The following is a 13,318-nucleotide window of genomic DNA, read 5'->3' as shown; positions in this document are numbered from 1 at the left end:
TGCTGCAGTGTATTCCAAAAAACTTTGTCACGTTGCCTTTATTGTTCATAGTCTCCACAGCTGTCATGCCTTTTTTTTTTTACCATGCCAGAGTCAGATATCACAAAATTGAGAAGCAGAAGCTGTAACAAACACAGTCACTCAAACAAACAAACTGTGAAACACACACACACGCACACACACAAACATAGCAGTCACATTCATGGAGTCAAAATAATCATTTACCAAACTACTTTCTCTGCCGGTCAAATATCCGTCACGAGGCACTGCAATACATTCCACAAAATACGGCATAGGATTTCAATACAAAACATGGAGCAACTTTTTTCCAAAAACCCCATCGTCTGCTCATAAACAGTCCTAGTTTTCATTTAACATAGTTACTGATTAACAGAGCTAATATAATGCACAGACATTAAAGTTTTTTTAACGCAACATTGCATTCTCTTGCCGGCCTTTGAACACATCTCTTGCGGTCAACTTTCACTCTGCATAGGAAAATGACTGAGCTTAAAAGACAAAGAGCTGCAGAAAAAAGATAGTATTTATCTAGCAATAGCATAAGAATATAGAGAATACTTTTTTTTATAGAATTACCATAAACCCCTGACAGTCAATACACAAATAAATAAAATAGTTAATGTCTTGATGTACAGTGCAGCTATATATCAGTCAGAATCACGGTCACATCACGGTCTGCTTACAATTCCCTGGATGCTTTCTTTGAAACGCAAGCAGCCGCAAAAATGACACATTCTGTGCTTAGTGTGCTAATCCGTAGATGATTCCAGCAAATGACCGAAAAAAAAGAAAAAAGTGACACTTGTGCAAATGTCTCAATGCATGCTGGGCCTGCAAACTGAACTTGCCCTCAGGCGAAGCAAAAAAGTTACAGGAAGAACATTTCTACCACACGATAATGAGGATACGTCGCAAAAAACGTCCCAAGTAGGATTCTCAAAATGTGGTTAAAGATAGACGTTCAAAACTAGCATTTTAGGATAAACCATTTTCACGAGAAGGGGGGGGGGGGGGGACTCAACTGCAGATCTTTTTCTATGGCATAAAGATACAAGAGTCGAGTACTCTTTACGATTTATCTTTTTGTAATGGTTTGAAAACCAACTGGCATTTTACTTACATCATCATAAAAGGAGGACAACAACAATTGAGTGTTTAAAATTGATTGAATTAATCCGTTTGGTGGTTGTCTCAGAGTTTAACATTTCTAAATTGATAGTTTTGCAGTATGTAGGGGCTGTCCTGTTTCACATAATATAGTTATCGTTTGGTAATTTCTATAATAAATTGAATGGCACCAATACAAATAACAGATTGCATGTATTTATGTAGTACCAATTTAAATATGACCCTTTAACTTTCATAAACCAAAGAAAGCAGAAGCTGAGCTGTTAGCCGCTGAAATTAAGATATAAATACACCCAACAATGTCTTAATCAGCATTGCAGAGGCTTTTTTTTTAATGATTCAAACTCTTTAAGGGCACTTAAGATGCACCCTAATGTCACCAGAGGTTTCTAAAGTTGTTCAGTTTACTACTAAAACCCCACGTACAATCTTACATTTTCACGAGGGTCTCGTATCACAGGCAGCGTTCTGTTCATGTGCAATCCTCGTATAAAGACTCACCGACTGACTCAGCAAACTGACTCAGTGGACCTCATTTTAATAATCTCAAGAGAAGAATGGTAAGTGTGGAACTGCACGGATAATAAAGCAGTTTCCTTGACAATGGGCTGCCGAGTGGGAGTGCTGTTAAAGTGGAAGCCAGTGAGGTGATCGTTAGCTTATCTGTGGTGAAGGAGCTGCTGCCTGCCAAGCACCATCACAGTGACAGCGCTGCGCGGACTTAGTGAGAGCGGAGAGCAACGATATCATCGCAATGATCATATTTTCTTTGATTAGGGAAGAAATTTGTGCTAAGTAAGAGTCCCCTTTTGCTATAGCCCTTGTGGAGAAAACCTCCAGTGCATCTTCACAAGTCAATATTAGTTTTTATAAACTCCAAATTAATCGTAATACGTTTCTCCCTGGAGCTGCTACAGTTTTTTCGACAACCATTCGAGGTGCTCTGGCAGTATAAAAACCCCCAAGTGGCAAAAAGTACACTGCTGTAATTTAAAAAACAGGTTAAGTCGATGGACACATCACAGATGTAATTAGATCATCATAGAGAAATCTGAACGTGAGAACCGTGATAGAGTTGGAGAGTTGGCGTGTTGCTATGGAAAAGGCATCATCGTTTCAGCAGTCCTTTTATGGAGTTGTGCTGTGTGTTTAATGTGGAAATGCCTTTTAAACTATTCATCATTCAATTCAATTTAACATCAAAAGTCTATAACAACCATTTCTAGCCGTACGGTGTGGGTTATGTCCCTTGTAATTAATATAGAGCTGACCCTAAGAAAAGAATGATAATATCCAAAATGCAAAATTACAAACCTTGAGGTACTAACTTGAAGACACCGTCCTGCCTTGTCTGAACAAGGTCCACACGTTAAAAAAAAAGGCAGTCACTCTCTGATTAATAAATTCTTGAGAGATTAAAACATTTTTTTTTGGAAGTGATTTCTCATCATAGCCACTGAGTTTTCTCTTCTTCCAAAACAAGTTCAGCATCTCAGATGTAAAGGGGCCACTGCACCTGGGGGGGGGGGGGGGGCAGAGTCTTCTCTGGACCTGCTGCCATGTCATAGTCCCCCCCACACACACACACACTGAGGTGTTTGGAAGCCTGTTTTCATTGGGTGACAGGTGTGGTGGGTGAGGCTGGCACATGTGGTGTGGTGGGGCTGGTGGGGTTTTGTGTTGAGCTCTTGTAGGAACGCAGGAGAACTTTGTGCTTGGTGGCCACGTCCTCTCGTCTGCGCTGCTGTTCGGCCAAGAATTCCTTGAGACGGGAGTTTGTAAAGGTGAGAGTCTGCCTCCGGAGGCGCATCAGATAGGCGTCTTGAAGCCACGGGTTATTGAAGCATTCCTTAATAGATGGGCGAGCCCTGTGGAAGAGGAAACAGTGAGGACCCAAAGAATCACAAATGTCTTGTACAATTAGATCTCAGGCAGAGTTTAGCACAACAACTTAGCTTACCAAGGGTAGCTACAGAGGATCTTTTTCAGAAACAGAGAGGCACTTTGGGACACATTCTGGTAAAGTTTAAGGAGGTCGAACTTCGACGCCAGGATCCTGGCTTCAGTCTCCTGAGGATCATTTTCCATGAAAGGAGACCTGCCACTCAACCTGAAAAACCAGGGAGAGGTTTGAACAAGTATCTAAAAAGGTTGTAGATCATTTCAAATTTAAAAAATAAACAATGTAATGTAAGCTTTTCCCCAAAGGTTATTTGTGAAAGGAGAAACAAGGAATCAGTGCACATACAGCAAGTCAATGTCTCCTATAGAACACCGTTTCATTTCTATTTAAAGAGGACATAATGACTGCGAAAGCAGGACTCACATGAGGAAAGTAAGAACGCCCACACTCCAGATGTCAGTAGGAGGCCCCACCACATCACCTCTCAACATCTCTGGAGCTGTATGGAGAAGAGAGGGAAACAAATGCACAGGCTTCATTTTGCAACAATTCATTAAACCTATAAAGCATCTTTGTCACACATGTACAACGTCCTCCTCTGTCCAAACAGTAACATACAACTGCTTAAATGAAAAGAATGAAAACAAAGGGTTGAACAATACTGGTAAATGTTAGCTCAGTGTTTTGCATCGGCGACAGTACCTAAGTCATAATTAATAAAGCAATATCAGACATAAACTTAAATGTGATGCATGAAAGTATGAAGTGTTTTTGTGTGGACAGTGTGAGCAGTACGACTCTTACACATGTATTCTAGTGTTCCAACAGGAGGGCTGAACTGCTTGAGGAAGAGAGGGTTGAACGTCTGAGCACTGCCAAAGTCTATGATCTTGATGACATTCATGTAGGTGACGATGACGTTCTCTGGTTTGATGTCCAGGTGGAGGATGCGTCGGGTATGGAGGTAATCCAGACCCTGGAGGATCTGCAGTATGTAGGTCACCACGTCATCCTCAGAGTAGCGGAACCTGAGAGAAAACAGATTGTTAAAAGTATCCAATTCGTAATTTCTGTTTTACCAAATCAGACAACACTGCAAACACATTTGTCACTTAGCCTTCACCTGTCTATGATGCTGTGGAGCAGCTCCTTCCCACTGCAGTACTCTGAAATAAGCACCAGGTAGCGTGGTGTGACGTAGGCTTCGTGCAGAGCCATGATTCTCTCGTGATGAAGGGACTTGAGGATGTCGTATTCCTGCAGCACAGTCTGTTTGGTGTCTGCTTCATATGGAACAATCTTCGCCATAAAGAGGTTGCCCGTGGCATTCTCCCGGCACTCGCGGATCACACCAAAACGACCCCTTTGTAACAAGAAAATAGTGACAATTAAGCTAACAGAGCAGTCAAGGGAATATTTATGCAGAGCTTCTTCCAAATCTGCATGAGTTTAGCTGTCTTATTTTAGTCCTGTTACCTTGCTTTCTCATCCATGAAGGTGTAAGGTTTCTGCGGCACTCCCTGGCGCAGAGATCCCTCACCAGGCTTGCCCACTGGTGTCCTCCGTCCAGAGGGCGTGAGCCGCCCCGAGGGAGTGATTCGTCCAGATGGGGTAGTCCGGCTCTCGGGTGTCGGGATGCTCTGCACCACTACCACAGCCGGTGTGACGGGAATCACAGGAGCGACTTGGGTTGCGGTGGTCGTCAAGGTCGAACTGGATTGAGAAGGTGGAGTCGCACGAGCAGTTGCAGCCGGCACGTACAGCGGTAGAGATGAAATGGGTTTCCCAATAGCAGGGGCAGGAGAAGGGGGGTTGTTGAGTCTGGTGTGAATTGCATTAAAAGGACTGCGAGGCTTTGGGGGAACAACGGGCGGTGGCGCCAACTTGGTTTGAGGTTTGCACATGCTAATGCTAAGGGTGGTTTTGGCTTTAGTTGGTGTGGCTTGGACGCTTGCGGTGGTCTGAACAGGAGCTTGATCAGAGGGCGTGGATTTAAGGGGGATTTTTTCTGCCGAGTCTTGGACAATGGTGGTGGTCTGGACAGGAGCTTGAACAGAGGGGATGGTTTTAAGGTTTGTTTTTGCTGTTGTGGTTTGGATGCTCGTAGTGGTCTGAACAGGAGCTTCATCAGATGGGGCTGCTGCACTCACAGTGGGAGTGACAGACGGACGGCCAGCATTGACTTGAACAACAGGTTTGATGGTCATTGGAGAAGCAGACTTGGTTACAGTCAGACTGGGAGCTGAGGTAGAGGGTGGGACCGTTGGGGCAAGGGTCACCGTCGTGGATTTACTTGGGGCCGGCTTAATGGGCGGTACTTTCATGGACGACATCATCACAACAGTGGGAGGAGGTGCAGTCGAAGGGACGGTCTTCACCACCACAGAAGCACTGGATTTAGCCGGTTCTTGTGAGGGACAAAGAAAGGATACAGTGAAGAGATAGGACAGTTAAGCCCAAGCTCGATCCTCAATAGAATCAGCCTTAAACGGGGAAGAAAATCATACATCATACATACCTGAAGCCTCCAGGCTCACCACTTGGGAGACGTTGCTGTAGGGGCCCTGGCCGGCTTTGTTAACACATGCCACCCTGAACCTGTAGGAGCACCCTGTCGGCAGGTCGACCACATTGTAGTAACAGTCGGCCACCCCTGTTGCCACGATGAGCCAGTTGGCCTCACCTGTGAAGTAAAAACAGATCGGTATAATGTAAAGGTTGGATTGCCAGAGCACCCTAAAACCCTCTGATAGTAGAAATGAAAAAGGACATTTTCAGAAGCAATAAAATGATTTACATATATATATATTCAACATGTATCGACATGACTGTTGTGTGTAAACACCAACCTTCTGCTTTCCTCTCCAGAGAGTATGTGCAGGGGGCCATGGTGTCGGAGGGCCTCCACAGTACTAAGGCTGTTTTGTCGTACTTCTGAGGAATCTCAGGAGTCCCAGGACGATTGGGCAGGCCTGTTAAGTACAAGTATACGGTTTTATACAAATTTGCAAAACTTTCACTGGTTCTCCGGTTACCTCAGAATCTGTGTGTTCGACCATTTATTTATATAAAATACTATAATATACTGTCAACTTGAAAAATTCAGGTATAGTATCGGTGCTTACGAGCAAGGGATATTGTGCAAGAGCTGGATGTAGAGGCAAGGGGGTTTGTAGCCACACACTCATAAACCCCTGCGTCCTTTTTGGTCGTGTGCATGATCATCAGTAGCTGCCGTCCATCAGGGCAGGCGATCATATTCATCCTGGCATCAATCTCCAGAGGCTTCTTGTCTGAGGGAGCATTTATAGAAAGGATATTTCATTATATTCGATGCTATAATGATCAGTATATAATATCCATTTGCTCTATATGCAACAACAGGCCATCATTATATCTACAATATTGAGTAGTAGAGCTCTATACCTTTCATCCAAGCGACATGTGGATGGGGGCTGCCAGCTGGCAGACAGCTGAGAGTGACTGGATCTCCCTCCAGCAGGACATGATCTCTCAGCTTGATGTGGAACACTGGAGGGAAATCTGACAGCCAAAGAAATTATACCATTTTAAATACATTCTCTCCATCCGTCTGTCTGCATTCTTATCCGTCAGCCCTTCGGTCTACCCAGCAAAAGTTTAAAAATAATAGTTGCCTCTGTCCAAATAAAGATCTTTAAATTTGACTGATTTCATATGGCTCATCTCATTAAACTAATCTGGAAAAATGGAAAAACCACGCTTTTGTGTTTTCGCTCAGGTTAAATAAAGGACTAGTTCACATGTACACAGTAGTGGAAACCGAAGGAACAATATCTTAATATGTGACTTACCAGATGCCAGTTTAGAATACTGGCGTGAACGTAATGAACTATTTTCTCTGGAGATTGCTGTTGGTATGTCGGGCTGCGATACGGTCTTGTTTTGCCTTCCTCTCGTCAGGCCCCATCTATCCCAGCGGGATCTGCGTTCAACCTCCTGTGCGCCTTTGAAAGAAAAATGATCAACTCCATGAACCAATCAAGATTGTAAGAAATTGCCATTAATAATACTCACTATCATGGATAGGTTATTGAGTCATACCTCTCGATATATCCGTCTTTACGCTGGACATGGAGTTGAGAGACTCTGATGAGGTGCCCATATTGCCCTGAGATGCTAGCTGGTTCTGAGGAACACCGGGAACCTTCATAACCCGACTCTCTGATGTTGAACGTCGAAGCATGGAAAGGATCGGTGTCCTCTTTTGCTCTTTGTCCTCTGATGATTTCCTTTCCTCCGAGTAGCTTCGGATTCTGGTAGAGATTTCTGCCACCGTCGATTCGATCTTTCTTCGCATTGCTAAGACTGGTGATTCGTTAGGTTTCTTAAGTTCCTTTTCCCCTTGTTCCACTAAGGTGTCACCACCACCACCACCATCCACGCGCATCATCTCCACATCTTTCCTGTCCTGTGATCCTCTTCGGCCAAGAGTCCAAGAAAGCCTTCTTTTTGGAGCCACCGAGTCTTCTTCTTTGGTCACGTCATCCTTGCGTTCAGTCGATGGAGTTCTCCTCAAGCGCAAAGAGAGTCTTTTCATGAAGCCTTGGTCCTTCTGAGCTTCACGAAGGTCCAGGACTGACTTTGACTTCTCTTCGAGTCTTCTTGGTGCCAATTCCAATGGTGCACCTACTGGCCCCGGTCTGTAGATCTCTTCACCTGCATCTCCAGTTTCTGCGGAAGTTGGTTGAGAAGTTTCATCGTTCTTAGATCGGGACAAAAACTTCAGACTTCTAGAGAGAGAAGATTCGCGTTTCTTGAAGCGAGCCTCAAAGACTTGTTCAGAAGTAATGTCCTCTAAGTCCATTCCTGCTGAAAGCTCTTGTTGTGATAAGGAATGTGTGGTCATCTTTGGTGGACTGGGTTCTTTTATGATTGTTTCTGGGGATGCTACCCTGGCATACACAGCAGCGTGCTCAGTGGTTGACACTGTGGTTGGCTTTGGCAGAGCTAAGGATATGCTGGCAGGAGAAGATGCAGGTATTGTAGTTTCCATTGACTCTGCGGATGATGAGGCAGCTGGAACTGGTGTTGAGGGGCCTAAAGGTGGATCACTGAGAGGCTGAAGTGAAGGGACCATAATGCTCTGCATAATACTTGCATAAGCTGAAGTTGTTCCATCTGGAAGAACAACTCGAGGAGGAAGTGAGGGGGGTACATAAGCTGACACAACATTTGTTGGGGGATGGGAATATTCTTGTGTTGGTCTCACTATAACGGAGCTTGTGGATATGACCATCTCGGATGATTTAGCAGCTACATTTACTTCCTCGTCTACATTCTCTACGCTAACTTCTACATTTTCTTTCACATTTGATTCAGAGGGACTTACAACTTTTTCCTCCTCCATAATCTCATCCTTTTCTTCATATTCCTTCTCCACTTCTTTTTCTTCCATTTTTTCCTCTAGATTAGGAGGTGGTGTAGGGATTTTCTGGCCCGTGTACTCCGACTCAACCATTGGTTCCTCTGATATACTCATGTCCTTCTCCGAGAAACCACTTGTGCTCGATCTTTCATCATAATCCGTTGTCAGCCCATCCATCTTGTCACTTATTGTCTCATCCGACTTCATCTCTTTCTCCATTAATGACTCCTCACTTTCGGTTTTAGTCGGACTCTCCTGCACAGCAGACTCTGGAGTCGGTGGTTTTGGTGAAGGATCTCTTGGAGTCACTGGACGAGAGTCTAACTTGATTTGCTCAGTTAAAGCCGACATAGATATTGCTTCCTTTAGCCTTCTTTCTTCCACCTGTGCCAGTGGAATCTCAAGAGGAGCTCCAGACCTGCGGTGTAAAACTATCGGCTCTGAATCACCTTGACTGAAAGAAGCACTTTTGCGCAACATTTTGGGCTTGGGAACTTCGTCTCTTGGTGATTCGGTGGATGCAGCTCTAATTAGCGGTGGTGGACCTACTCGAGCACTACGAGAATAGCGATCTGAGGATATTGTTCGTTTTTCATCTCCCATTCCTAATGTTTCCAGCAGTGGTCCTCTCAGTCCACTCATTTTCTTGTCCACAGAGCCACCGCGGAGCAGTCGTTGCCTCATCAGCTCCAGTTTCAGAGCATAATCTTCTTGACTCATCTTGACCGTTCCTGGGCTGGTGCTCCTCCTCGGTAGTTCCATAGAGACAGCTTTTTTCAAAACCTTCCTGCCGTTTTCTTGATTTCCTTCTCCAGTTTCCTCCTCGGGTGTAATCTTCAGCAGCAAGGCACTGTCAGCTGAGCCTCCACGTCTAAGTTCTCCTCTCCGTCGTCCTCCCTCTGGTTTGTCAGATTCCATACTTGAACCCCTTTGCAGTGGTTTTCTAGGGAGCTCTGACTTTTGGGACAATTCAGCAGGCGGTTCTTCTTCTGAAGAACCCTTATCATTGTCTTGTGATGACCTCTTCCGCTGCTGGCCTTTACCTGTGACCTCAACCCCATCTTTGTTTGTTTTTTTAAGGTCACACTCCATTGCCTCCTGTACTTGAACAGGCGACCCAGACGATTTAGTCGTTCCGTTTGGCTTCCATGTTTCGTTTTCACTGGTCTGTATGTCATTCAGGGACATCCTTGATCCAGAGAATTCCATGTTCAGGGGCATTGGAATAAATGGTAGTTCATCGATATCTTCATCAGAATCTGAAGAGGATGATGGCAAAGGCGAACCCTCTTTAAGATTCCTGGGAACTGCGATGGATATGTGGCTGGAAGAATCATTCAGCAATTCCGGTATGGATCGCATGACCATTTTTGATTTATAGCTGATTAGCGAACGCTGCAAAAGAGGATATATGAAACAATTAAAAACACAAGTGGGAATTAAATGTGGATTTCAAATGTAATGCAAAGGTGTAAGGAAAACATTCCTTACCTGCCATTTTCTGCGTGATACAAACTTTTTAAGTGCCTCCGTACTTATAGCCTTCCCTTTACTTAGAGTCTGTAAAATAAATAAACAGTACATGTATTTAAAATAGGAATGGGAAGTTTTGAATTTTGGCAAGTAGAAAAGGTTGTGAATAACTAACTAGCTGGTACTGTAGCATGTACCACTAGCCTCGTCTTACCTTGAACCAGGGGTGTCGGAGACATTCCCGAGTATCAGGTCTCCTGAATATATGAAATATAGTATATGAAAGTTGTAATTAAAAATGTACATAGAACAGATCTTGACAAATAAAGTTACAAAGACGGCGTTACTCACAGTCGGTCAACCACCAGCAGTTTTATGATAAATCCTTTAGCCTCTCGGCAAAGGTCAGCAAACATGTTCTCCTCGAAGGCAACGTTATAGTTCCTGATGTTCAGCACAGAACTGCGGTCGTTTTCACCAGCAAACGGAGAAATTCCTGTCAGACTGAAACAGAATCATATACACAACTTTAATGACCAGCCCACAGAGTTCTGCTAAATACATTTAAATAAGTAAAAACAACTACTCACCACAGATATGTGATCACTCCAATTGGCCTTTACAAATAAAGAGAAAAAGATACCTGTGTTATGACAGAAAAAACTAATAAACGTACAAAAGATTTTCATAAATTGAAAAGACATTCTACCAGATATCTGTTGCTTTGGACACAGGGGTCTGATTGACAATTTCTGGTGCGACAAACTCTGGTGTGCCATATTTGCAGTACTGAGCTTCATCAGGTGTGAACACCACTGCGTTGCCAAAATCACAGATTCTGATCTGATCGCCGTGGGGATCTGCCAGTAAGATGTTATCAGGCTGAGGAAAGAATGAAGAAATTATATTTCTACAAAGTACATTTTCCTGGTCCAAACCTTTTACAAGATGACAAATGTTGGCGAGTACCTTGATGTCCAAATGCATGATGTTTTGATGGTGCAGGTAGTCCAACCCTTCAAGCAGTTGTCTCACACATGACCGTACCTAGTGGTCCCAAAAAATGTATACGATCACTACATTTAAAAATGTATCTAGAAATATTTTGCAGAGCAGCCATAAAACACAGAACTTACGTCAGACTCCATTACTGCAGATTTCCTAGTAAACCTGTCAAGCAGCTCTTCGTGGCATCTTTACAGAAGAATTAAGGCAAGGTATAGCAAATGCAGTGAATGTTATGTAGTAAAGGTACTGTTATCATTAATCGTATACTCGGCTTAAGAAAATAAGGATACATTTCAGTGATAATGATGACCGTGTTCTTTTTCTGAAAGGCCTCGTGAAAGTACAGGACTCTCTCGTGGTCCAGCTTGGACAGCAGGTTCATCTCTCTCATGGCGGATATCTTCTTCTTGGCCCGTGTGGAGATAAACTTTGCCGCATACTCCAGTTTGCCGATCTTCTGGGTCACACGTTTCACATAGGAAAATGCACCTCTGGAAAAAAAGGCATGAAGGCATAAGGAAATACAGCATTGTTCTGGTTCCACTTCTTCCCTAATTACTACATTTACCTTCCAATTTCCTTATGGATGTCATAATAGTCGGTCAGTCTGCGCATTTTCCGTAGAATAGTCTCCTCATCATCCACTGGATCTTCTATACTTTTAGCTGCAGGGATGGTAAACAAACTCCAAATAATTACAACAAAGACTGGATGATCATTCAGATTAGTTCCTCCACTTCTTTCGTAGGGCACAAGTAGATGAACCACTTACCTTCATGAATGGTGAGCTCAGCCTTACAAGACACAGAGCCTGCCAAGTTCCTGGCAGTGCAGGTGTACACGCCGGAGTCATCTGTTCGTGCATTTACGACCACCAGGGAGCACTCGTTGTCGTCATACACAAAAGTGAAATGGCTGCTCTCGCACAGCAGGATATCATTCTGAAAGAGCAACAGTTCCTCCGGGATTTAGTGTATTCCTAACGTACAGCTGCAGCTCCTGCAAAGTGAAATGTGTAAAAACAACACCTTAAACCAGAGGATGTCAGGAATGGGTTTGCCCTCCACAACCACAGCAAAGCGAGGAGTCTCTCCAGCACAGACATCCAAGTCCTCCATGATTGTCTCAAACGTTGGTGGGGCTGTGGACAGAGTCTCAAGTTACAATACATAGAGACAGACAGACTCGGATATAGAAACAAAGAGACAAATAGTTGGACGCACCTGCCATCTCCACACTGAAGGTGCAGCTGTCGTTGCCGTACTTGTTAGAAGCCGTAAAAACCATCTCGCCGACGTCGGTGCTCTTTACCTGGAACAGCTTCAGTGTGTGCTGGTCATCATCCGGCATTGCCATCTCGTACAGGCCCGGTTTGCTCGAAAGGACTGTTCCTCTCCTGGGGGAAAGTTTTTGCATCGTAAACCAGGACTTATGTGTCATACTGTACTGTAGCTACAGTAGGAGAACAGCTGCTCTTGTGCATGTGCCAGGACAAAATAATAGACTTGTTGGACTGCTCAGGAATGTTGGAGTGATAATCGTTTGGAGTTAACCCTGTCATACTGTGTTAATGCTCTTTGGTCATTCACTCAGAGCAACCTATATGTGTAGAGTCCACAAGGTAGCAGGTTTCTCTTGTAAAACAGCAAATAATTACCAGATATTCAAATAAATGAATAAAAATATGCTGCGGAAATTACAACAAGGAAGGTGATTTTTTTTGATGCAGCACATTGCACTTTGTTAGGAATTGACGACAGGTACCTCTTCCAGATGACGGCAGCGTTGACGTGATTGATGGTAACGGTGATCGTGACCGACTGGTTTTCCATCACAAATACAACATCTGGCTTATCAACAATCACTGGAGCCTCCTGAAGATAGGGACCTTGACGAAAACCAAATTGCAGATTTATAACGTTAAGAGAAACTGTCGCACATAAATGGAACGGAATGAACACATTCTCTAAAAAAAAGCAGAATGTACCTCTGTCCAGGAGCTGCACTGGGTCAGTGGCAGGGGATGGCTTGCTAAACGCCTTGGTGGCGATGGTCAGCACCCTGAAAGCATAGCGGACTCCTTTGGAGAGGGTCGATATGGTGAAGTGGGTCTCCTTAAGGCAAGAAGCTATGATTGTCCACTGGATGGAGCCCAGCGCTTGTTGCTGAATGGCATACATCAGAGAGCTGGGATCTAAACAAATAGAATATATTATTATCTTGTTCAACTTGAAAGTAAATATCACATTATCTTTCTTGCTTACCAATGGAAGGGTCCAGTCTCCTTGGTTTCTTCCAGGTTAAAGTGATGGTTTTGCCAGTGATGGACTCTATTACTGGCATCCCGTCAGGGGGGTCGGGGAGGATATCTGAAAACA

At 44.0% G+C, this 13,318-nt stretch overlaps 1 protein-coding gene across 2 annotated transcripts in view; it reads right to left on the bottom strand.

Annotated features, from left to right (window-relative positions):
* Positions 1-20: 20 nt before the first annotated feature.
* Positions 21-13,318, bottom strand: part of spegb (striated muscle enriched protein kinase b) — a 29,980-nt gene continuing 16,682 nt past the window's right edge. For both annotated transcript variants that reach the window (XM_083908858.1, XM_083908859.1), the window contains exons 15-41: positions 13,205-13,309; positions 12,928-13,134; positions 12,705-12,828; positions 12,164-12,336; positions 11,969-12,081; positions 11,713-11,881; positions 11,509-11,605; positions 11,231-11,431; positions 11,069-11,126; positions 10,902-10,979; positions 10,642-10,814; positions 10,523-10,549; positions 10,284-10,436; positions 10,147-10,189; positions 9,951-10,019; positions 7,136-9,854; positions 6,886-7,038; positions 6,479-6,595; positions 6,178-6,345; positions 5,902-6,024; positions 5,571-5,735; positions 4,529-5,459; positions 4,176-4,415; positions 3,857-4,080; positions 3,476-3,551; positions 3,110-3,259; positions 21-3,017 (exon numbers count right to left, since the gene is read on the bottom strand). In XM_083908858.1, coding sequence (XP_083764984.1) covers positions 2,762-3,017; positions 3,110-3,259; positions 3,476-3,551; positions 3,857-4,080; positions 4,176-4,415; positions 4,529-5,459; positions 5,571-5,735; positions 5,902-6,024; positions 6,178-6,345; positions 6,479-6,595; positions 6,886-7,038; positions 7,136-9,854; positions 9,951-10,019; positions 10,147-10,189; positions 10,284-10,436; positions 10,523-10,549; positions 10,642-10,814; positions 10,902-10,979; positions 11,069-11,126; positions 11,231-11,431; positions 11,509-11,605; positions 11,713-11,881; positions 11,969-12,081; positions 12,164-12,336; positions 12,705-12,828; positions 12,928-13,134; positions 13,205-13,309 — 7,112 coding nt within the window. In that variant the 3' untranslated portion in view covers positions 21-2,761. The remainder of the gene's footprint in view (positions 3,018-3,109; positions 3,260-3,475; positions 3,552-3,856; positions 4,081-4,175; positions 4,416-4,528; positions 5,460-5,570; positions 5,736-5,901; positions 6,025-6,177; positions 6,346-6,478; positions 6,596-6,885; positions 7,039-7,135; positions 9,855-9,950; positions 10,020-10,146; positions 10,190-10,283; positions 10,437-10,522; positions 10,550-10,641; positions 10,815-10,901; positions 10,980-11,068; positions 11,127-11,230; positions 11,432-11,508; positions 11,606-11,712; positions 11,882-11,968; positions 12,082-12,163; positions 12,337-12,704; positions 12,829-12,927; positions 13,135-13,204; positions 13,310-13,318) is intronic.

Source organism: Microchirus variegatus (assembly GCF_963457635.1).
Source record: "Microchirus variegatus genome assembly, chromosome: 22".
Lineage (NCBI taxonomy): Eukaryota > Metazoa > Chordata > Actinopteri > Pleuronectiformes > Soleidae > Microchirus > Microchirus variegatus.
The sequence above is the reverse complement of the archived record's forward strand: the minus strand, read 5'-3'. Positions and strand labels throughout refer to the sequence as shown.